General features: G+C 41.9%; 2 protein-coding genes across 2 annotated transcripts; both read right to left on the reverse strand.

Moving 5' to 3' along the window:
- Positions 1-2355: 2355 nt before the first annotated feature.
- faxca (failed axon connections homolog, metaxin like GST domain containing a) lies at positions 2356-13852 on the reverse strand. Its single transcript, XM_037087239.1, has 6 exons — positions 13308-13852; positions 9849-9984; positions 9312-9508; positions 9000-9217; positions 7542-7658; positions 2356-7282 (listed from the first exon to the last, which is right to left on the reverse strand). Exons 1-6 carry the CDS (start codon positions 13565-13567, stop codon positions 6984-6986), a joined length of 1227 nt encoding a protein of 408 aa, XP_036943134.1. The 5' UTR covers positions 13568-13852; the 3' UTR covers positions 2356-6983.
- A 1385-nt stretch (positions 13853-15237) lies between these two features.
- ccnc (cyclin C) lies at positions 15238-21896 on the reverse strand. The gene is made up of 12 exons (XM_037086361.1): positions 21726-21896; positions 21253-21359; positions 20569-20653; positions 20009-20078; positions 19808-19859; positions 19650-19705; positions 18169-18204; positions 17828-17919; positions 17641-17708; positions 17448-17527; positions 17133-17251; positions 15238-17009 (listed from the first exon to the last, which is right to left on the reverse strand). The coding sequence occupies exons 1-12, from the start codon at positions 21755-21757 to the stop codon at positions 16955-16957; spliced, it is 852 nt and encodes a 283-aa protein (XP_036942256.1). The 5' UTR covers positions 21758-21896; the 3' UTR covers positions 15238-16954.
- Positions 21897-21911: the final 15 nt, after the last annotated feature.

Below are 21911 nucleotides of genomic sequence, written 5' to 3' on the forward strand. Positions count from 1 at the left end.
CTAGTGTTTCCTGTCAGATGTTTTTTTTTTTTTTTTTTTTGCTGCTCGGTGGTGAAATCAGAAACAGTCCGCTGCTGCCACCTAGTGGCTGCCAGCGGGTTGAGTGGAGAGCAGCTCCATGAGGTTTTTAATGACATAATGCTCTTTTATAAATCATAACCAGCCAGGACCTCAGTCACTATTCAGGATAATGAGTCTGGGTTTATGTCCTCTTTAATTTTCACTTTCTTTAGCCGATTCCAGTATTTTTCCACCACAATTTAAATGCTTGGGTGCATGAAGAGTCGTTAAAAACATGAAACATTAGCTACTTATTTTACCAAAACGTATAATTGATAGGTTACATTTTATGCAAAGTTTCTGACAAATACATATGTAGTCTGGCGCTAATTAAAGGAAAAAAATGGACAGTTTTTTTTTTATTTATATACACTTTATTATTATTTGTATCTAGGGGCTTTTTCAGAGCCTTTATTTTGAAGGGATAGCTCGGAGAGTTGGCAGGAAAGAGGGCAGGAAGGGCCACAGGTTGGATTCGAACACTCGTACAGCCTCTGAACATGGGGAACACAAATAATATGCGACGTAGAAAAATATGAATCAACAGCGAACTATGACTATGAGAGATCTTCCGCTAACATGACTTCAGTGTCTCTAAAAATGTGGCTACGTCCCTGCTCAGGGGGTTTTTAAATTAAAACATGTCAGATTGAATTTTGCAGCCCAACATCTTCAGATAACACATTTCACTCAGTGGGCTTTAAAATCTGTCCAAAACAATACAAACCAGAATGACACTTTGCCCCCTTTAATCCACCAAAGCCTAATATATTAAATAAAATATATCTATTTTTGCTACATGTGGGTTTTTATTGGGAGCCTCATCAAATTGTACTCACTCAGAGTTTGGCTACTTTAATATATCTTCTTTTTTTTTTCTTCCTAAGATCCCATCTTTAAATGTAAAGTAGGTGAGGAAAAAAAAACCCTGGCTCCTTCTCTTTATTCGTATCTGTACCAAAAGTTAACAGGGTCTTATTCTGGGCTGAGACCCATCCTCCATCCAAGTTTCATGGAAATCCATTCAGAAGTTTTTGTGTAATCCAGCTCACAAACCAACAACAACAAACAAACAGCAGGAGGTTGTAAAGCAACTAATGTAAGAATAGTTCATGAACACTTTCCACCTCTGTTTTTTTGTTTCCTATCCCTTTTCTTAATGACTAGAAAGAAATCAGTCAGTGACGGGCGCCATATTTCCTCTCAAATTGTCCGGTTTACTGTGCCAGTTTCATCACCTCATTTCCAGGCTTTTATTTTGAAATCTGAGCTAGTATGTGTACTTTTAGGGCAAATTTGGAAAAAAAAAAAAAGAGAATTGAAAAAGAGAAAAAAAAAATGGGATGGAAAAAAAATAGAATAGAATATTTTTGGTTTGGTTTGGGAGTGTGTGTGTGTGTGTGTGTGTGTGTGTGTGTGTGTGTGTGTGTGTGTGTGTGTGTGTGTGTGCGTGTGTGTGTGCGTGTGTGTGTGTGTTAAGCCAGGTCTAAACCCAGCTCTCTGGAGGACCCTGTTGCCTGGATTCCGTCCTATCAGCAGGCGACCATCTGCCCTCCTCCCGGCCCTCGCGCTCACTCGTACAGGCATCCTCTGCATTATTCATATTTTTTACACACACACACACACACACACACACACTCACACACACACACAAAGGCACATTCACTCCTCCCATGCACTCGTCCCACCTCACACATCATGCACACAGCCACGTGTTAGACAGCCAGCCACACACACACACACACACACACACACACACACACACACACACACAGCTGCTCCCTCCAACACTGTAAGCCGTCTCTGACTCACCAGAGATGTTTTTTTACACGCCGGTGTCATTGTCAGCTCTGAATTGTCTCCTCCGCGCCGTGTGGACGGGATCTCCCAGGGATTCTTCTGCACAATGGCCACAGAAACACAACCAGCCAAAGTCATCAAATATCGTTCATCTGCTCACGACTGTTTGTCTTTTTTTTCCCTTCCTCTTCTTGCCTCAAACCCCACGCTCTGTCTTTCTCTCTCACTGCCCTCCTTTTCTTTTTCTTTTTTTTCATTCCCTCCCTCTGTTTCCTCCTGAGCTCCGGCACAAGCACAAAGAAAAAGGCCACAGAGCTAATTCTTCAGCATTGTTGGGTGGGCTTAGCATTGTCATATGGTAGCAAGCACAGAGGGAGCGGGGATTACCAGATGGATATATCCACCTCTAAAAACTGTTAATGCCGGGCAGCTCTCACCTCTTATTCTGCATGTTTCAACTCCGAGCGACACACAATAAATGAAGCGAAACAAGAGGAAAATACCACAGCTATATTTAATGAAATATCAAGAGTAATCCATTCTCATACAGCTTTTTTCGTAATCTCTAGGTATGATACATTCATAAGAATCTCTCTTTTTTTAATGTTACAGAGCATTTTAGATCATGTTCGCATCATTGATTAGATTAAGCTGTCTTATTTACAGTTCTGATGAGACTCCACGAGTGTTTCAGCACACACACACACACACACACACGACACCACGAGACAATGCAGTAGTAGTATGGCTTCTACGGTCTACCAGCAGAGATCTCGATGGAGGGGGGGGGCTGACCCCTGACCTTCGACTGCTGAGGAACACCGGGACTGATGACCACGGACGCTGATCTGGAAGGAGTTGTTGCAGTTATGGCCGACCTCGACGTGCAGGTCTGAGCTCTAGCAGTCAATATTTCATGTTTTGTTTTTGTTTTTTAAAGGTGCACTATGTAGTTTTGGGGAAGACACTTCAGTCAGACTGGTTTACATGTGGCGGACCTTGCCACCTTTCTAATCTCAAACAGTGTTCTGGGGACGTTATATTCCTCTGAGACCAGCTTGTTTATTCACTTACGGGAAAAAAAATATATCTTATTACCTCATTCATTTTGTAAATATTAAAATTCTGAGTTTGAATTTCTCCTCCAAAACTGCGCAGTGTCCCTTTAATGGTTTTAAGAGTCGAACAGACGAGGGACTGAACTATTTTAAAAAGGTGCAGTATGTAAGAGTTTTTCTACTACTAGAGTATCTGCCATTAGCTAGTTAGCTTAGTTAGCCGTGCAGTTAGCGGTCCGGACTGGGCCATGGACCGGGGTGTGCCAGGGCTAGCTAGTTAGCATGCTAGCTTCAGTCTTTATCCCTGCAACAGGTGTCACAACGTCAGCTTGCCATTCACATTCTGTTGATAGTTTCAGCACATTTCTAAACATTTTCAACTTAAAGTCTCACATATTGCACCATTAAGACGAATCATATTAGTGATATTGTGACATGAATCTTTAACATTTATCAAATGACATCTCAAAACATGGACATACATGCAAGTACGGCGAAAGACTTGGAGATTACGCAGCTCGTTCAGCATCAGGGAGGAGGTCAGAGAATCGACAGTATTGCACCAACACACAAATCAATACGTCTGACTGACACCAAAGAAAAAACACGTGTAAACATAAGAAGAGAAGTGCAAAGTACAGCCACCATCAGAATCAATAAATACACACAGCATAAATAATTAAATATGAAAATCAATGACGTATATAAAAAAACACAAGTCATACGGTGGCACTGGTAGAAAGTAAACAGCTTGAGGAGTCAGTTTCATTAAGGCCGAATCTGACCAGAGATGAAACAAGGCAAGAAACATGCAGGCGAAGGTTTTTTAAGACACAGAAAGTTAATCTGTCAGTTCATCTTTCTTCTGCTTCAGGTGATGTTGTTGTGTCAGAAAGAATCTGAAGCACTCAAACACAAAAGGCTGAGTGGTCTCCTCGCTGGAGGCTTTAGATTTAAAGCACAACTTTGATGTTTCGGACTTTATTTCATCGAGCGGAGAACCCAGAATGCCGTAAAGCGACGGAGACACACAGAGGAAAGTGGTAAACTCGTTAAATCGACATCGTGGTCTTCCTTAAGACTGGCGTCAACAAAGGCGCCTTTCGAGCTTTCGAACCTTACACCTTAATTTATTTACGACATTGTTACTTTTTATGTCAATTACAATATATTGCTACATATCAATGCTACATATTTTATCATATCATTATATATTTAACTTTATCTTCACCAGTCGAGCCAGACTGATCTTTGATTTTTAAGGCCGGCTGTCAATATTTGAGGGGTTTAAAAAATATATATTAAAGGAATATTACGTCTTTTTAAAACACATTAAAATTGCTTATAAGTTAGCTGTGAACTACTGTGTCATTTTGTGTACTGAGCAGGACATTTTCTGGGTGGAATAAACTACACTGTTGCCTGATGAACCAACTGTGTTACTGTCATTACATGTGCCCAGGGACTGCTACTGAAAATGAGACAGGACGGATAAACTTGTGATTATGTGCAACGTCCCTGCAACTCTGAGATGAATAAATAAATACATTATTAAATAAATAAATAATTAACACACACATATCTCATCAAATATTTTTGGCATTTTGTTCTGCAACCTTCAATATCTCTCTCTCTGATATTTATCTCCCAACATGTAACTTGAATACAAATCCTGTATATCTGAATTTAAAGCGGCGACATTTTGTGCCAATTTCAGTTCATTCCGATGGAACTGATGCAGTTGGTGGATCCACTTGAAGAGCTGATTTTTTTAAAGCATCCTGTATCGATTTTGATGAACCAACTAGTTGACCAACATTAAGCCGTTCTGACAGCGTCAACCCGGGAGGGGATGGACAGCCAAAGAGTCCAAAACAGAGGATGCCTTCATGGCCATTAACTCACTTAACCTACTGTGTCGTGGTATTACGCGTTCCGTGAAAGAGGAGCGTTTGCAGACAGTCTTGCCACAGTCTGACAAATGGATCTTTGAACAAACTGTGAGAATGCTGCCTGTTGGCGACAGAGCTGAGCAAAATTACCAACAAGTCTGCTGACTGCCTGCTAGCTGGTTATGGAGATAGCAGTTAGCTCGAGCAGTTGGCATCCGCTAATCAAAAGACCTGTGAGGACTGGATTCATGCCTCACATGAGTTGTACTTGAGTCGGACCATGAATGACAAGCAGCAGCGTGACAACAACATAAGAATATAACTGGACTGAACAACATCATGACAATTTGTGTGTGTGTGTTCTTCTGTGTGTGTTAATGAGGGAAGGTTCAGCTGTGAAACGTTAGCAGTGCGTCATCATTCATGCACAGAGGGTGACTCATCCATGCACCACAAGAGCCGCGTTTTCCACTGCAGGAAGTTTCCCCAGGGACCGGGAACCTTCGGAGGAACTAATTGGTTTCCTCTGCAAAGGGACCAGGGCATGAATTCACCTCCAGGGACATAACTGCCCCCCCCCCCCCAAAAAAAAAGTCCATGTTCTGGGTGGTTGTATCTCCAAAAAGGTTCAGGAACTTTTGGGGGGGTGTGGCTTGCAGCTCTGAACAATTCTGATTGGTTACGCACTCACAGCGTTTTTCTTTTGTTTGTTTGTTTTTTTCTTTTTACAACAGCCACCCGCTGTTAAAAATTCAGCTCGCATTTTGTTAATTTTGCATTATTTATGTGCCAACAAGAAGTTACAGAGCAAAGAACAGATGGACTTATTTCGATGTTGACGAAAATGACTTGCCTGTCTTTAGTTCCTGGGACTAAAAGTTCTTAATACTCTCAGTGGAAACGCAGCATATTCACTGTATGTCCCCTCGCTTGCATCTGTATTAGGAGCTTCAACACACAATATGTCGGTTTGTGCATTTGCTGAGTGACAAACACACACAAAACCCACACCTAACCCTCAGACACAGCCAGACTGTTATTGCTCTACGTAACGTTTCCGAGCCGTCAACACAGAAGTTATCTATCATGGGTGGATTCTCGGGTGGTTGATTTGTGACAAACAAAACATAAACAAGCCAGCGAAGAAACACGGATAACGCGGCGTTTAAAGGGAGGTTTCTATCGGCACGTACCAGCCATGCACTCTCATTCAGACGGTGTATCTATTTAATCTATTTCTACGTGATTGTTTGACTCGCACTCGACGTCTACGTGACCTAAATCTACAGTCCTGACAGGGTATGATGTCATATTATGCTTCTAAGGTCACGGGGGAGAGGAAAATTAGGGGGTTTTTTTGGCAAAATGAAGGATAGCTTCAAAGTGCTTGTGGCAGATTATCTTCCGAGAAATGTCACTGCATTATTTAAAAACACAGGCAGCAGGCATTACTGTGTTATCCCAGTAGTTAGGACAGGAAGTCGTAGCGTCCTCGTGCTGATCCTGGACCAGCAGAAGGGGGAGGGATACTCGATGAGACGATGACGTGAGGATTTGTGGCCGACACACGGAAAGGAAACAGAAACACCCACAGTATTTACACCATGTGACAGAGAGGATGATTCTACATCTGCAGGCTATCTATACTATTTATACTCATATATTTATATATAATTAAATATTCTATCTATTGAATCTGAGAATCAAATCAGATCCTTTTTATATATTTACACTCAACTCTTCCGCATGAATCCTGTACAGTTACCTGCCTGACCACGTCGTATCGATACAAGGCGATAAGGGTTGTCAAAACACACACAAGGCCGGGTGGTGCGAGTTGCTACGGGAGGGGGAGGGGGTCACGAACACACATTGCCATGGTGACGACGTGGGGGAGATGTTGCGACCACGTGGAGGAGTTTCTCAGCAGCGGCGTCATGTACTCCTGGTTTCTCTACTGCTGCCTCTCGCCCTCCACTGAAACTCATCTGCGTCACTTCCCCTTCTTCCCCTCGACTGCAGTTGGTCCTCAGCTCCACCTCGACTGCGCCGACGCAGAAAAACGCTCCCCTGTCGTGTTCTTCCGCTCAAAAGAGGTAGGGGGGGGGCAAGTGTGTGTGCTCCTGGCGCTGTGCTGTGTAATGTTGTGTTTTTTTTTTGTTTTGTTTTTTTGTCAACACTTGAGCTGGTCCATTTCAGAGCACTCCGTGTCCATGTCAGAGTCATACAGCGAGTGGCCCGTGGGGTCGCTGACGGGCGACGGCGGGTCCTGCGGCGTGTGGGTGTGCGAGTTGTGCGTGTCGTCCTGGAACGAGTCCGTGCGGGAGTACAGGCCCAGGTCGGGGAGCTTGCAGGCCGAGTCGCTGCCGTCCGTGGTGTCGCTGTAGCACAGGTCCTCCAGGTCCACGAACCACTCGGGCCAGAAGCGCCGCCGGATGCGCTCGCAGTACATGGCCAGGTTGATGAGCTCACCTGGAGGGGACGGATATATGAGTTGGGGAAAGGGGTCCTGAAATCTACTGGTTGACTTTTTATTTTCTTATTACTTCTCACAAATTACATTTTCATCTAGCTTTTTTTGGATTGGTTGCAGAAGTCTGAGTGGAGGAGATCTCATAATCTCAGCGGGAAAAAAAACACTCAAACTCTCGTCTAAGCTAGATGCTGATCAGGCTTTAAGGCAACACCTACAGTATGTGAATGGCTACAGTGATATATTGTACATTTCTACCTTTGATGAGCTGCTCTGGCCGTGTTCCTGGTAGCGTCCACATGGCAGGAGCCAGGTGGCTGAACACCGCAGCGTCTACCGTCGAAAGCTTGGAGCCCATGAGATACTTCTTATCACCTGAGACGGCACACAGGAGCAGAGACGTGTCAAACCGCGGCAGTGCTGGCAGTGAAAAGCTTACAAACCAGCCGCATCGTGCATGAAAATATAAACTTATTACATGATCGTCTACAGGGACTGCCAAACGTCAGCTACTCGGACAATAAACAAATGTCTCTTCGGGGGAAAATCAAACTGCAATTAGCTTTTTTCAAGCTCTGAAGTCCCCAACAAAATTAAATGTTAGAAACTGTGTAGGGAGATAGATGAGCAAACAGAAGAAAACCTGCAGGCTTCAGGTATTTTCAGAGCAAGCAACACTTGCACAAATACAGACGGCTCTAATGCAGGTATCCCATTAGACTGGTCACTCAACCTGGCTGAAGGATAAACACTACTCCCCTAAACTAGAATGGAATGGGACAGCAAATAAATCTCAACAGGGGCCCAAAGGGACTAGAGTTTCTGACTGTTAAACAATCAGGATGAGGGCTGCAGTGTGTTGGGGACTGATTCAGAAGGAACATGAGTGTAAACTGGCTGCTGTTCCCCACCTCTCTTAAGCCTTCAGAAAGGGCCTGATTGGCTGGGAGAGAAATGACCCAAGCTGCTTCCACTCATTAATTAGGAGTCAGTTTCAACAACACCCTGATCTGAATCACTGCAATCAGTCCAGAGGGATTTTGAAATTCAGTTCAAACCCCCAAAAAAGAAGACAGCAGGTCTGACACGATGGGACTTCTACAAAATAACACCTCAAAGACACTGATCATATGTACATGTTCTTTTTTTTTCTATTAAAGGGATTTAAACTTTGATGAAAATATGATCTCATCTCATTTCTCTACAGCTAACACAGCAGCCAGTTAGCGTAGCTTAGCTTAGCTTAGCTTAGCATGCTCTCAGTTCTGCTTCCCTTGCATCTCTGACCATACACTGCATGAGGTTATGTACTGACTCCGGGCTGCAGGGCTACGTTCTCACCACAGGAGGTCAGTATCGTGCTATCCTTCCATTTTTGGAGGCAGTGCTGTCTTTTACCAAGAACAACCGTGATGTGGCTTCTTATGGTTCTCACGGCGCACATCTGGCAGACAATGAGTTTGTTTTGCTTTCCTTATAAACCTGTTGATCTGCCCTCGGGGTGAACTAAGTGAAAGCGCAGGCGACACTCATTGAGACAAAGACTGTCCTTAAATCTCTGTGGATACACTCACTGATGTACTGTCGGCTTTTATGTGAGCTGTTTGGGTTCACTCACATCTTTCTAACTCTGACTGTTGATCAGAAATAACTCCTCCAAACTTCTAAATGATGATAATTCACAAACTAAACAATCGTTTTTTCCAGGTTTGTCACCTAGTAGCGTGGCCAAAGTCCGCATGTCCTTCTCCATCAGGTCGTAGACCTCCTCCCTAGAGAAGCGTCCGATCCCGTGGCCGTACATCTCCCTCTTGACGATCCCGCCGGTCAAGTGACTCAGGATCCACTTGAGCAGGTCGCTCAGCGGTCCGCTCACTGACAGCATCTTCTGGGTCTCCTCCAGGTTGTCCACCCACTGACAGTACGCTATGGTCCTGCAGCACAAACACACACACGACTGGGGATTAAAAGCGAGACCCGGAGGACCAATGCTGCGTCTGCACTGTGGACTGTAGCGGCGTCGCTCACCAGTAGAAGTGCTCCTCCACCATTTTGGTTATGGCGCGAGAGACGGCCTTCTCCTGCGGCGTCAGGCTCTTGTTGAGGCTCGCGCCCAGCCTCTCCTCCAGGAAGTCGATGATGAACTCGGTGCCGCACACCTGCTCCTGGTTGTATTCGATCCACGGCATCTTTCCCTGCGGTGAAAGCTTCCCATCGAAGTAGTTCTGCGGAGAGGAGAAGGGGTTCAGGAAATGTGAGGGGGGCGGTGTTTAGAAAGGAGAGAGGAGAGGATGATGTGGGAGAAGATGTTAGAAATACAGAAGAGACAAAGTGGTTGGTGACTGGTGTTGAGGGTATTAAATTGGAATTAGATCAAGACAAAACCTCTGAAGGAAAGTTTAATTATCCCTATCAGGAAACTCAGTGGGTGAAGCAGCAGAGACTCAGAATTGGACAATAATTAATCAGAGCAAACGTAATTACATGAAAGGAAATAGGGATTAAAACATCCTCACGCCCAAAGAAAAACAGATGAAGGGTTGTTTTTTGTTTTTTTTGCTCTACCTGGTAGGGCAGGTCAACCATACGGAGGTAGGTCTCCAACTTAAGGCAGAAAGGGGACAGGGACGGGGCGCCAGTTTTGGGCCTGGAGAACTGGTGGAGTATGATGGCGTCTTTAGAGTCCAGCTCTTGCTCCTTTCTGTGTGGACGAGAGAACGACAGCAGATGATCACACAGAGGAAGACAAACTCCTTTTCACAGTCACAGTAAATAAGCAGATCCTCACAACACTGCAAATTGAATTTAAGGGTTAGGTTTCAAGCAGCCAGCAGTAATGGCTACGGCTGCAAGTAACTATTTGTCACAGAATTGAATAATACACCAATTAGATGACAAAACCTCACAAAATCCTGGAAACAGTCTATCGGGGTTTAACACTGTCTATATTAAGAGATCTTTTGTTGTCTGAGAACAAATGCCATAGATATTCAGATCATTATGACACGGGACTAATACAAACACCAAACATTCACATTTGGAACCAGAAAACATCAACTAGTCATTAAAAATAGAAAATAAATAGGGGGAAATCCAAAGTGAAAATAATACTGACATAAATATATAAATAAATAAATTCATTTAAAAAGTCATAAATTACTAAATCAAACTGAAAAATTAAATGAGCAGGTAAATAAATATGGAATTAAAACAACGACATACAGAGGCAGAATGTGAAATGTTATTTTATGTCACATTTTACAGCACGCTAATTTATTTATTGAGTCCTGAATTTATTTATTTTGAGTATTGGCAGTTTCAACCCTCTGTACAAAATCTCACAGATGAACTATAGGACAACTGGTTTAGATGATTTGGTTGATTGTGAATTTGAACCACTAAAGTAAATTCTATGACCCGGATGACTGAGAACCTTCATCGACACGACAGTAAAAGTAAATCAAGCTAACTGGTTCCAGCATTATTGATTTACTTTATGATTTACTGTCTTTTAGAGGAGCTCTTTGTAAAGATCTCATTTTCTGAGAGCTTTATTTCCTTTTTACATTTTGCTCCCATGGTGTAACTTTAATAAAATATAATATCAAAATAAACACACATGTAGTTTTACAGCAACTGCACTGCTTTTACTGGACTTAAAGGAATAGTCTGACATTTTAGGACGACCACTCATTCACATTCAAAGGACTTACAACACTCTCGTATGTGTGTGTTAGCTGAATATAAGGCTAAAAGCAGCTGTTAGCTTAGCATTTGCACTAAAAGCAGGAAGAACAGCTGGTCTGACTCTTTCTACAGGTAACAACATCCATCTACCAGCATCCATGAAGCTCTCTAACCAACACATTACACACCTGAACACACCTTTTATATAGTGTCTTTTATTTTTATGGTTTATACTTATTTTGATTGTTTTTTTATCATAGCCCTATTCCATAAACTTTTTTAAATACAATTTTATGTGCAACATCTTATTTTTAATGCTTGTTTTTATTTTGTAATATTCAAACTATCATTTTATTGCAGCTGGTGTGCATTAATCTCCAGACCTGTTGGAATACCCTGTTTTGTAAAGCGCTTGAAAAGGCGCAAATAAAGTTTGATTCATTAATTGATTATATTTTACTTACCAAATATTCCTCACAAAACAATAAGTTTTAAAATGACTAGGCCTGATTATAGTTATTTCAGAGTAATGGATCAGACTATGTCTTGGCTGAACTGACTTCCTGTTCTTGGCAACATCACACTGATGACAAGATTTACTGTCAGCCTCGGACCGAGCCAGGCTAGCTGTTCCCCCCCGTTCCCAGTATTTATTCTAAGCTAACTCAAGTGTGTGTGTGTGTGTGTGTGTGTGTGTGTGTGTGCGTGTGTGTGTGTGTGTGTGTGTGTAGTGGGAGGACCGAGCCATCAAACAATCAAACGATCTGCAACCAAGGTCCTTTCACCGGCCCTGAGTGATAGTCTGCCCAGGGGCCGTTTTACAAGAGCCAAGGGAAAACTGCAATGTCAAAATAATGAAGTGTTACCCTTGTGAGAGATTATGGTGCATTCACGTGAATACTGTCGGAGGCTACGACGGGGACAAGGTCAGACAGGCGTGCAGATAAAGACAACACATTCACGTGCTGGTGGGCAGGATGCGGAATTAAAAGGAGCTCTCGGCATCTATGTACTGGAACGAGCCTCAGAGTAGAGGAGCTGTCTATGTACTGGAACACAGAAAACAAGCTTCAGCATAGAGGAGCTGTCTACGTCTATGTACTGAAATGCAGAAAAACAAGTTTCAGATTAGAGGAGATGTCTACGTCTATGTGCTGGAACACAAAAAACAAGCCTCAGCGTAGATGTTTATGTCCTGGAACTCAGAAAACAAGCCTCAGAGAAGAGGAGCTGTCCACGTCTATGTGGTGCTGAAATGCTCACTTTTGCTGCAATAACCTATTACAACTTAATTTCTATTTGAAATGAAACATAAGCAGATATCAAAAAAGAAGCCCAGAATACAGACAGAGACCAAGCTGCCATAATTAACTGAAAACTGGACAAAAACAAGGCAAGAGCAAATAAAAACATGTCCTGTATTTCAGTGTAAAATCAACCTTTTATCGTTTTTAATGTTCTACATTCTGACTCTTATTTTGACATCCTAACTGTGCCATCCCAGGCCTCTGATTGGTCAACACCCGCGGGCCAGGGACTGCAGGTAACCCCGGACACTCTTTAAGGTCAACAGACTCCATTACAACCTCCCTCCTGGCAATTAATAATCAATAATAATAATAATAATGTAAACAAATGTATAAGATAATGTATAGGGTTTTTTTTTTTTACAACCAGCCCACGTCTCACGATTGTAAACGTGACAAAAAAAAACATGGCAGTGTTTTTCCACAGCTGCAGTGCTTCATCGACTGAAACCGAACGCCGGATCGTATCTGTGTGGAGCAAACACATCCTGTCTCCATGTCCTTGAAGACACATGAAAGTGACCCCGTGTCACAGTCCGTAACGTCAAAACGACGAGAGAACCGACAGAAGAAAAAAAAACACCTATGAGAAATAAACATCAAGAATGGGCCATCTTTTTTTTAGATCGTTTTGTTTTGGGTTGTTTTTTTTTTTGTTTGTTTTTTTGGATGACCGAGACCGAAATAGAAGCCTCCCTCTCGTCGTTAATTTACAATAACAAGCCAATAAAGGTGTGAAATGTCCCGATGTGTTTGTGAGGATGGGGGTCTGAGGGGGGAGGCGAGGGGCTCCGTTACATCACAATCCACCCACTCACGATTCCTTATTCTCCGCTGACTCCGCTCTCACCCCGCCCAACCCGACCAGATTAAGTAATATCAAACCCCCCCTCAGAGAAAATACAGCAGACTGGGAGACTGGATGATCAGAATAAGATCATCAGATGGATCACCAGGCCCCCGATCAGCCCTGCACCTCCTCCACCTCCTCCACCTCCTCCTCCTCCCCCTCTCTCTGTGTTGTTGGTACCTGATGGCCAGCAGCTCGTGCAGCAGATAAGCGGCGGCCGCGAGCAGAGCCCCTCCGGTCAGATACAGCGTCTTCCGCCACCACGAGTCCGAGCCCAGAGCTGACATGATCCCGCCGTAGTCCTGCAGTGGGTAGGCGATAATGTACCCATAAAACGAGAGCTGCTCATCGGAGCCCAGCAGGCCGGAGGAGAAGCTCTGGTTCTGGCCAAGATCAACCACACACGACCGCGTCCAGGCAAACCCGACGCGCCAGTACATGCTCTCTGTCTCCGGCCACTTTCCGCCTCACTTTGGCAGCTCGGGGCTTCATCAGCGGGGGCTTCATGGGTGCAGACGGCCGCAGGTGCGGGGCGACTGGCCGGGGAGCGGCCGACTGGACACAAGCGTCCCGCCCGGAGCTGGTCCCCGCAGCGGGGTCGACATCCTCCGCAGCCCGCTCGGAGCTCGCTGGTCTCAGACTCTCTGTCGTCACGATCAGAGCAGGCTCATCAACAACGCCGCTTCCGGTGCGGTCTTTCAAAATAAAAGCGAATAATTAAACTATGCTGACACATTAATGTCTGAGTTAACACAACAATGTCGTTTACATGAACAGTTTAACTATGGTTGTTTATTACATGTCTTTAACACAGTTTGTATGGAAAATGGCTAAATGACCAAGTGGGTGAACTGACCCTCAGGAGCCATAACAGTCCAAGGTGCACTGGAAACTGGACCACAATACTCATTCATTCATTCAGCCTTTATTTAAATATTGAAAAAAAAAACAATAACAGATAAGAAGTAACATGACAGAATACAAATAAAACAAAAAAAAAAGTGCTGGAAATGATAACAAAATGCAGGCAAACAAACACGATAAAACACACATAAAAGAGAAAGTGCACAAAAGATACTAGTAGTTCAAAATTGATATATATTTACAACTGCCACTGTGACCACAGATAATAACAAAACAATTATCAAAACAGGCAGGAAAAGATTTGGTAACTTAATAACTTAACTTAATAAAGTTTATAGTGAACGAAACCTCAGTTAATTAACAGTTATTCCACTGTTAACAAACAATAAAATGCTTTATGAACCATTTCATTGCTTGTGTACAGCGAAATTAACTATTAATCAAGTTTTCTCTACTTAGAACTTTCCATGTATTAATGATGATAATTATAAAAATGTTACCAAAGATTATGTGAGTTAAAAGCAAATGACCTTGAACAACAATGTAAATAATAAGGAAAATAGCTTTTTATGAGACGTAATCAAAGAAGAATATCAAAACCAAACTGAAAAGCAAAAGAAACAACAACAAACAAACACTCCTTCTGTCACAGCAGACATTTTGACTTCTTATTAAAAAAAAAAACAAAAAAAACCCACAGGTCTCACTTATAAACTAATACTGTATTATTCACATGTCCAATTCAACTCTTTATCTAATCTGATGATTCTGATACTTCTTCTCGGGCTTTTATTTTGAAGGGGAAATGCTGCAGCCTGCTGCACTTTCTCTCCTCTGGCTTCACGCTGCTTTAGTGACGTCACAGGGATTTACATCTCCCAAAAGCACCTATAGGTAAATACTGCTCATCTTCTGAAGGTGTTCAGTGAATTACCTCGTGTCTATATTGACACAAACTGCAGAAAAATCGTTTGATCACCTGAGTGTTAAGAGTCTACTTTAACTCCAAGCTCCTTGCTCATAAAAATGTATTTTTCAAAGTCAAACCTGGTATGTAATGTGTTACATATACTCTGTTTATCTACCACTAGGGGTCCTACCACAGTCATTGCATTGGAGTGACATTGAAGTTAGGTAAAAGGGAGTGTTCCAGACTTTTGTAACATGCTGGAAGATTCCCCAGAGTCCATTACATACTGCACTATATGAACATGACATAACAGCTTGAATAACAGAATAGAAGCTCTTTGTTTTACACCAGACATTTTATTTTTTGTACCAATAATGCTCTTCCAAAAAATAACAAACAAGACATTCAAGTAATTAAAACAATGTTGGAAAATGTTAACAGAACAAGTAGGAATATTTCGGTGGGTTGAAGCCCTTTAAGTCTCGCCTCCATCCATGTGAACTGTCACGTAACAGATGGAGCTCGCTGAAGGGGAGGAAAATGCAACAGACGGCAACACAGAACCGGGCCGTGTCCAACTTGCCTCAGAGGCTTCTGTCTCTTTCACTTAGTGTGAGAAAGTGACTTGCAAGTGCCCTTTAATGCAATGTTTTCCCCAAGTGACAAAAATGAGGAATAAAGCACATAATGCATCCGAGCAATGCAATGAAAAACAACCCCAAAAACACATTTTACAGTCATTCTCAATGGGACAATGTGCTTTTATTGGGGGCTTTTTCTCTGTAACCAGCAGCTTTTATTTTGTAAGGCTTTCAATCAACTCGTTTCTTTTTTCCGAGGATAGCCACACACACACAGTATCCCACTGTAACACATCCCAAAATTATAGAGACATCTACAGGTATGTGCACACATACACCGCCACAATTCAGAGATTAAATAGATGGCAGAAAGCAGAATTAAAAGAATGTACAACGAAAACTTTACAGACGAATCAAAAATGATGTGTTCACCTCAAAAAAGCCAATTTTACAAAAAAAAAAAAATAGCCTTACGCAAAACATTATTGTACAACTGAAGCAGGAGAAATTACGACAAAATAAAGATAAAATGAAGAAGAAGCTTTGCAGCAGGCCAACAGAATCATGACACTCAAACAAACGGGGGCACTTTCATCTAAAGGACGAATACGAAGCAAAACCTGCTCATGATTTCCATTTAATAAATGTAAAGACATGAAAAGAAAAAACAATCAATAGAATCATAAGGCTATTTACAAAAGAGAGAAGTGGATGGGAGGGAGGAGGTGGAGTTGTCATGATTCAAAACAGTAAATTGAGTTAATTTCCCCCGTAGAGACTCAGGATTTTGTCTCCTGCCAAAGATTTGTGATCAACCAGCACAGAACTCACAGGCATCCAGTCACATCACAGTTGCACGGGGTGATATCCAATCAGATTCACTCTCTAACAGCACAGGATTAAATTGTTGAACAGAAGACTACTACAGTCCCTGAGGAATGAAAACACCCAGACACACACACACACACTCACACAGAGAGACACACACACACACACTCTCTCTCTCACACAGAGACACAGTACTTGTGATCAAGTTTTCTCGAAACCCGCGGAGCTCCACATGAAAAGGACTCGCTCCTGTGGGCTGTTCAAGGCTGCCAGGATCCTCACAATGACATTGAAGCAGGTGTCTAAACCATCACGTCTGTTCTCTCAACAGTTCTCCCCACATTCCCCTCTTCCACCCCCCAAAATGTTCCTCAGTTTTAGTTCATTTCAAGTCTGGAGCAGAGTTGAGAGCCTCATCAGGAAGACAAGACTGTTGTCACCGATCAGCTCATCACTGCAGGCATTTCATAGGCCGCTCACTCAATCTGTAAAACCCATAATGATCGGAGAAGTGGAGCCCTCCAGAGTTTATTTGGGGTGTCAGTCGAAGATGATCTTGGTCGGCTGAAATGTGATCTTTTTGTTCCAGCTGACACCACAAAGATTGTGCATGAACATTATGGATACACGTGGAAAAACAGACGCTAAGACTGGCTGTAGGAGTTGCTTTGGTTCCCGTTGGAGCTCTGGTCACCCTCACTGCAGACGACAGAGAGACAGAGAGATGGAGAACATAATGACATGTAGATACATTACAATAAAACCATGTATGTATGGTGTATGACACAAGGGTTTACACATAAAGCCTTGAGTGAGGTTTACCTGTTAGGAGGTGGTTTAGGTTTAGGCATCTTGTTTAGCACCGCAGCGATCTCCTTTCTGTCATCAAAGTTTTTCCACTGGTCATAGAGCTTCAGGATGACACGGATAATCTCCAGGATCTGGACAGAAAACAGAAAAGTTAAGTGATGTTGATCCAGCTGCTCAGTACAAAGCAGTCAAAAGTAAAAATGGTTCTGCAAAACGACACATTCTGAGAACAGTTTTTACATGTGTCAACAGGTACATGTAGATGTGTCTCGACTTTAATAAGATCAGATTCTCCAACATGATTTTCGAGGGTGAGGCCGTTCTTACTTTGTCCATGTCAACTGAGAGCTCTGCAAACCACTGCCTGGCATCTTTCTGCTGCACCACACAGGCCACATGCAGACACGCTGTGGGAGAAAAGAAGGAACAGCTGATCATGTTACAGTTGATGAAATCTTATTTTAAAACAGTAACTGCATTAAATAGCTGCAATGACAAAATGCAGTGGGATGAATCTTACCCAAGGCGATCATGAAGGGTGGGTAGAGCAGACACAAGTCTGTCCTGTATGTGTCGTTTACTATTCGCCTGGTACAGACAGAGAGACGCATAGTAAGACTACCAGCTGCATCGAGCATGCTGTGAACTGAATCATCGGTCAGATCACCAGATAATTTCCAGATAAATGTACACAGACTGAATCATACCAGGCCAGGGGCAGCAGCATGTCCTCCTGTCCCATATCCTGCACATACTGCAGCAGAGGTCTGTAGGGGTGGTACACTATCAGGCAGCAGTCCTGAGAGAGAGATTATGTAAACAATGAATAAGCCATACAATCAAGCATCAATCAAAATATTTCGTAACACTTTCGATTAGACAGTTTTCTACAAAGTAATATTCTAGCCACATTAAACAGCCTTTTTTTTCTTTTTTAGATAACTGTCACATTTTGGGGCATTTTCACCCACTCCACTGGCAGATAATTTTTTTTAAAAAACCTGCATTCATTGTTTTTGAATTGCCAATTTACCCACAATGTACTCACCATTAACTCCAAAAGATAGAACTCACATTCTAATATCTGTAAAGACACAAATTTAACTCAATTAATTCATAAATTCAACATATCAGACCAAATAAACTCAACCTGACCTGACAATATTTGAATGAAAACACAATTGACATCTTTTTTTTTTTTTTTTTAGGATCAACCCATGTCAGGCTGAAATGCTTTAAAAATAAATTAGAACATCTGTTTGGGTAGTTTAGTTTAAGATCTTTTCATAGTGTGCAGTGAATATGTTGTGACAACCTGTAGTGTGGAGGCCTTAAAAGGTCCGTTGTGTAGGATTTAGTGGCATTGAGGTTACTGATTAACTAACTGAACACCACACGTCTCATCCTCTCCTGCAGTGGCTGTTAAAGACTCTCTGAAGTCAGCATTTGGTTTCATCACTTGTTGGTTTCTGTAGAGACTCAACAGTTCAACATGGTGGACCCACTCTCTATAGATATAAAAGGCTCATACTAAAGGTAACAAAACCCATTCATTCTTATTTTCCAGTGATCATACACTAATGAAAAAAATTTCCCTAAATCCCACACACCTGGACACCTTTACCTTTACACTACTAAAACTCGGATTAACACATGTGAAGAACATTCACAAACAAGTTTTTTTTGGTGAACATCAGCATCAGCAGTCGTCAACTGACCTCTCAAACTAACTCTATGGCTGGTACTGCCCTCGTTTGTTGCCATCAAAATGACTACATCTGCAGACTGGACCTGATAAATGACGCTGAGGAGTTACAGCACCCTGCAAACTCATTGTCCATCTATCGCTCTAATGTGGCTCACTATAAATATTAGTTTTCACAGCTTTCTGGACAGGCAGCGTGTCAGAACAGCCATGGTGACGTCCTGGCGACTCAGTGGAGATGCTGGATGAATGAAATACTGGCAGTGGGCACCACTTGACACCTCAGTGTGAAATACAGACTGCATTTGTGCCCGGTTCCTCGCAGTCAAAGCCATCTCTCACTGCAACAACATTTTTATCGGAGGATTGCGAACATTAGTTAAGGAATCTCATGTATTGGTAGACACTGACATGGTAACTCTGTGATACAGTGTACGGGCTTCTTGGTGCACTGTAATGTAGCACAGCAGTGCATAAATAACTTTGAAGAGGAAGCAAGAAAACAATCATGTGGCTGATTCATGGCATAGCTGATCCAGGATGTGGTTGTTTGAGTTGTTAAAACTGGCAAATTGTATTTCTATCCTATGTACAAGTGTCACCCTTAAACAATGTTCGTGTCACGTGCATCCCTCAAATGAAAACACACATTTCAACACTCTTATCTTGTAACTGTGTTGTTAGACCGCTGGCAGGGTTATGAATTTACTTCATTATGAATGTTATGTCCAATGCTAGTTTTACACATCCCTAAATGTAAGTTACTCTGCATAACAGTTCCTAAAATCCTTAAATCCAAATTTTTAAATAAACATTTCACTTACATGATTCATTCTGTAAGGAAACTCCTTTGGAAAGGCATAGGAAAATCTTGTTTTCACTGTTTTTGAGAAAAAGAAAACATGATTAAATTGTCACCCAGTTATAGAGAGCTGAGCTACCTTCAATATGAGGAAATATGTTGTTTGACGTGGTGACTTACACACAGATGTTGCTGCAGAGATCAGCCTGGTATTGGATACGACTCCAAATTCCTGGAATGACATTAAGATTGAGCTCAGATCAGATAATTACAGGACAGAAGCAGTATTTTGCTGATCAATAAGCAGCTAACAGCTGAGATGCGAAAACTGTGAGGGTGTAAAATTCTTGTTATACTGGCACCACAGAAAAACGTCCGTACCTCAACTTTAGAAGCCAGGAAAACACAGGTAGGAGCCATGAGAACTGGATCTATACTTTTCAGGGAATACCTACAATCAAGAAGAGATGAAGATTTATCAAGTATCGCTATTTTCAAGGCATTCCATTGAAGTTAGAAATTCCAGTATTGTGACAACACTAATGATCAAACATCCTAAAACTGTTGACTCCAGAGATGATAATCAATACTGTTGTATATGCTAATACCACAATTTTAGTTTAGTGTATTGTTTTTATCCATGTTTCTTACACCAAACAGATGCCCAGCCTACACGGACTCATAAGACACTTACATAACAAAGAGCAACAACATGACAAAGATAATGGGCGAAAAAAACAAAAATGACACAAAAAAGTGTGAGCATATTATGTTTCATATGAAGGCCAAGCAAACGGTCTTTTACAGATACTGATTTAAATGGCCAATATGTAGTGCAGCTTTAAATGCAGAAAAACATTGTAGCTGTACAATCACGTCACTATAACCAAAGAACCAGATTAAATTCATACTATGCTCATCAGTTTTACACCATACGTTACCTGGCATAGAAGCGTTTGAAGTAGACTGTTGCAGTGGCAATAACCTGCTGCCGCAGCTTCAGGTGTTCCCCCAGGGCCTGGATCACTGAAAGAGACAGAATTAAGCATTAATTAACTTAAGGGGGCACAATGTTATTCTAGGGAAGACATTTTAATCAGAAGACAACAACCTTACGTTTCTGACTTTTTATGCCCTGTCTAAATAATCAAAATCTGTTTGTTTTCATGACAGAATAAACTCAATAAACAAGCTGGCAACACAATTTCATACTGTTTAACTTTGTTTATATTTGGCAGACCCTGCCACCTTTCTAGCTTTTGAAAATAAATAAATAAATAAAGATAGATAGATAGATAGATAGATAGATAGATAGATAGATAGATAGATAGATAGATAGATAGACACATACATACATACATTATATTATGATAGTATTACGTATATGTATAATAGGTCCATTCCAATGGAGACAGGGTCTGAAGGGATTAAAGCAAATACCCTGACTTCATTATGTAGGCAGAAACACCTGTTATGTTGTGAATGATAAGTACATGTCCACAGAATTTCAACACTAGTACTTGATATAATCTGATGATGTGTTAGACAATGTGATCTAAGAAATCAACAGCTTTTGAAAAAGAGGCCCAGTCTGTAAAACTTCTGACACAAAATTAAAACAATACCATTGGCAAAGAAAATCTGCAGCTTCCAGTACTCCTCTTCTGACAGAAACTTCAGATCCTTCTGGCGCTCTTTCATCAGGTCCTGTTTGTCCAGAACCCACTGCAGACTGTGACAGAGAAATAAAGCACATTAATACAATGAATTGAACAGTTAGTCTGGTTGGTCAGTGTTATCAACCAAGCTAGCGGGTAGCACATAAACACTAAGTTAGCCATTTATACGACTGTCGAAAAACAGGAAAAACGTGAGAGGATGTCAGTCTAATTGCGCTTTTATGACAGTCTTTATCTTTAGTATATTTTCCGTCCATGTGAAGTTAAATAGCTGTTTTATATCGTAGCAACACTTCAGGAGAAACTGTTAGCATTCCCGCAGTACACAGCTAGCGCTAAGTGTAAAGCTAGGCCTCACAACACAGACGGTTATTCACAAGAAAAACACGTAACACGTCAAAATTTTAATAAAAACTTACTAATGTGAACTTTGCCAGAAGTTTCCCGCCATGTCTCAGTAGTTGAGGTAGAGAGGCACACTTTAAATCGATATAATTTGGTACAAACGAAGTAGCTAGCTTAGTCAAAGTAGTTGTGCTAAACAGACGCCGGAGTAACGTTAAAGGTGGTCCGGAGAAGGATACACGGAACGCGAATGAAAGGTT

The sequence above is a fragment of the Acanthopagrus latus genome, chromosome 22 (genome assembly GCF_904848185.1).
Source record: "Acanthopagrus latus isolate v.2019 chromosome 22, fAcaLat1.1, whole genome shotgun sequence".
Lineage (NCBI taxonomy): Eukaryota > Metazoa > Chordata > Actinopteri > Spariformes > Sparidae > Acanthopagrus > Acanthopagrus latus.

Bases quoted from the DNA above. Each gene is read 5' to 3' on its own strand.
- faxca (XM_037087239.1), bottom strand. From the start codon at position 13,567: ATGTACTGGCGCGTCGGGTTTGCCTGGACGCGGTCGTGTGTGGTTGAT. The intron at 9,218-9,311 runs GTGAGCGACGCC...TTTGTGCTGCAG, and splicing joins GTGGAGGAGCACTTCTACTG to GACCATAGCGTACTGTCAGT. The intron at 7,659-8,999 runs GTGACAAACCTG...GTGCCGTCTCAG, and splicing joins GACTTTGGCCACGCTACTAG to GTGATAAGAAGTATCTCATG.
- ccnc (XM_037086361.1), bottom strand. From the start codon at position 21,757: ATGGCGGGAAACTTCTGGCAAAGTTCACATTA. The intron at 17,920-18,168 runs GTGAGTACATTG...TCTCTCTCTCAG, and splicing joins TCTATCTTTTGGAGTTAATG to GACTGCTGCCTGATAGTGTA. The intron at 17,010-17,132 runs GTAAACCTCACT...TGTCGTCTGCAG, and splicing joins CCTAAACCACCTCCTAACAG to TGAGGGTGACCAGAGCTCCA.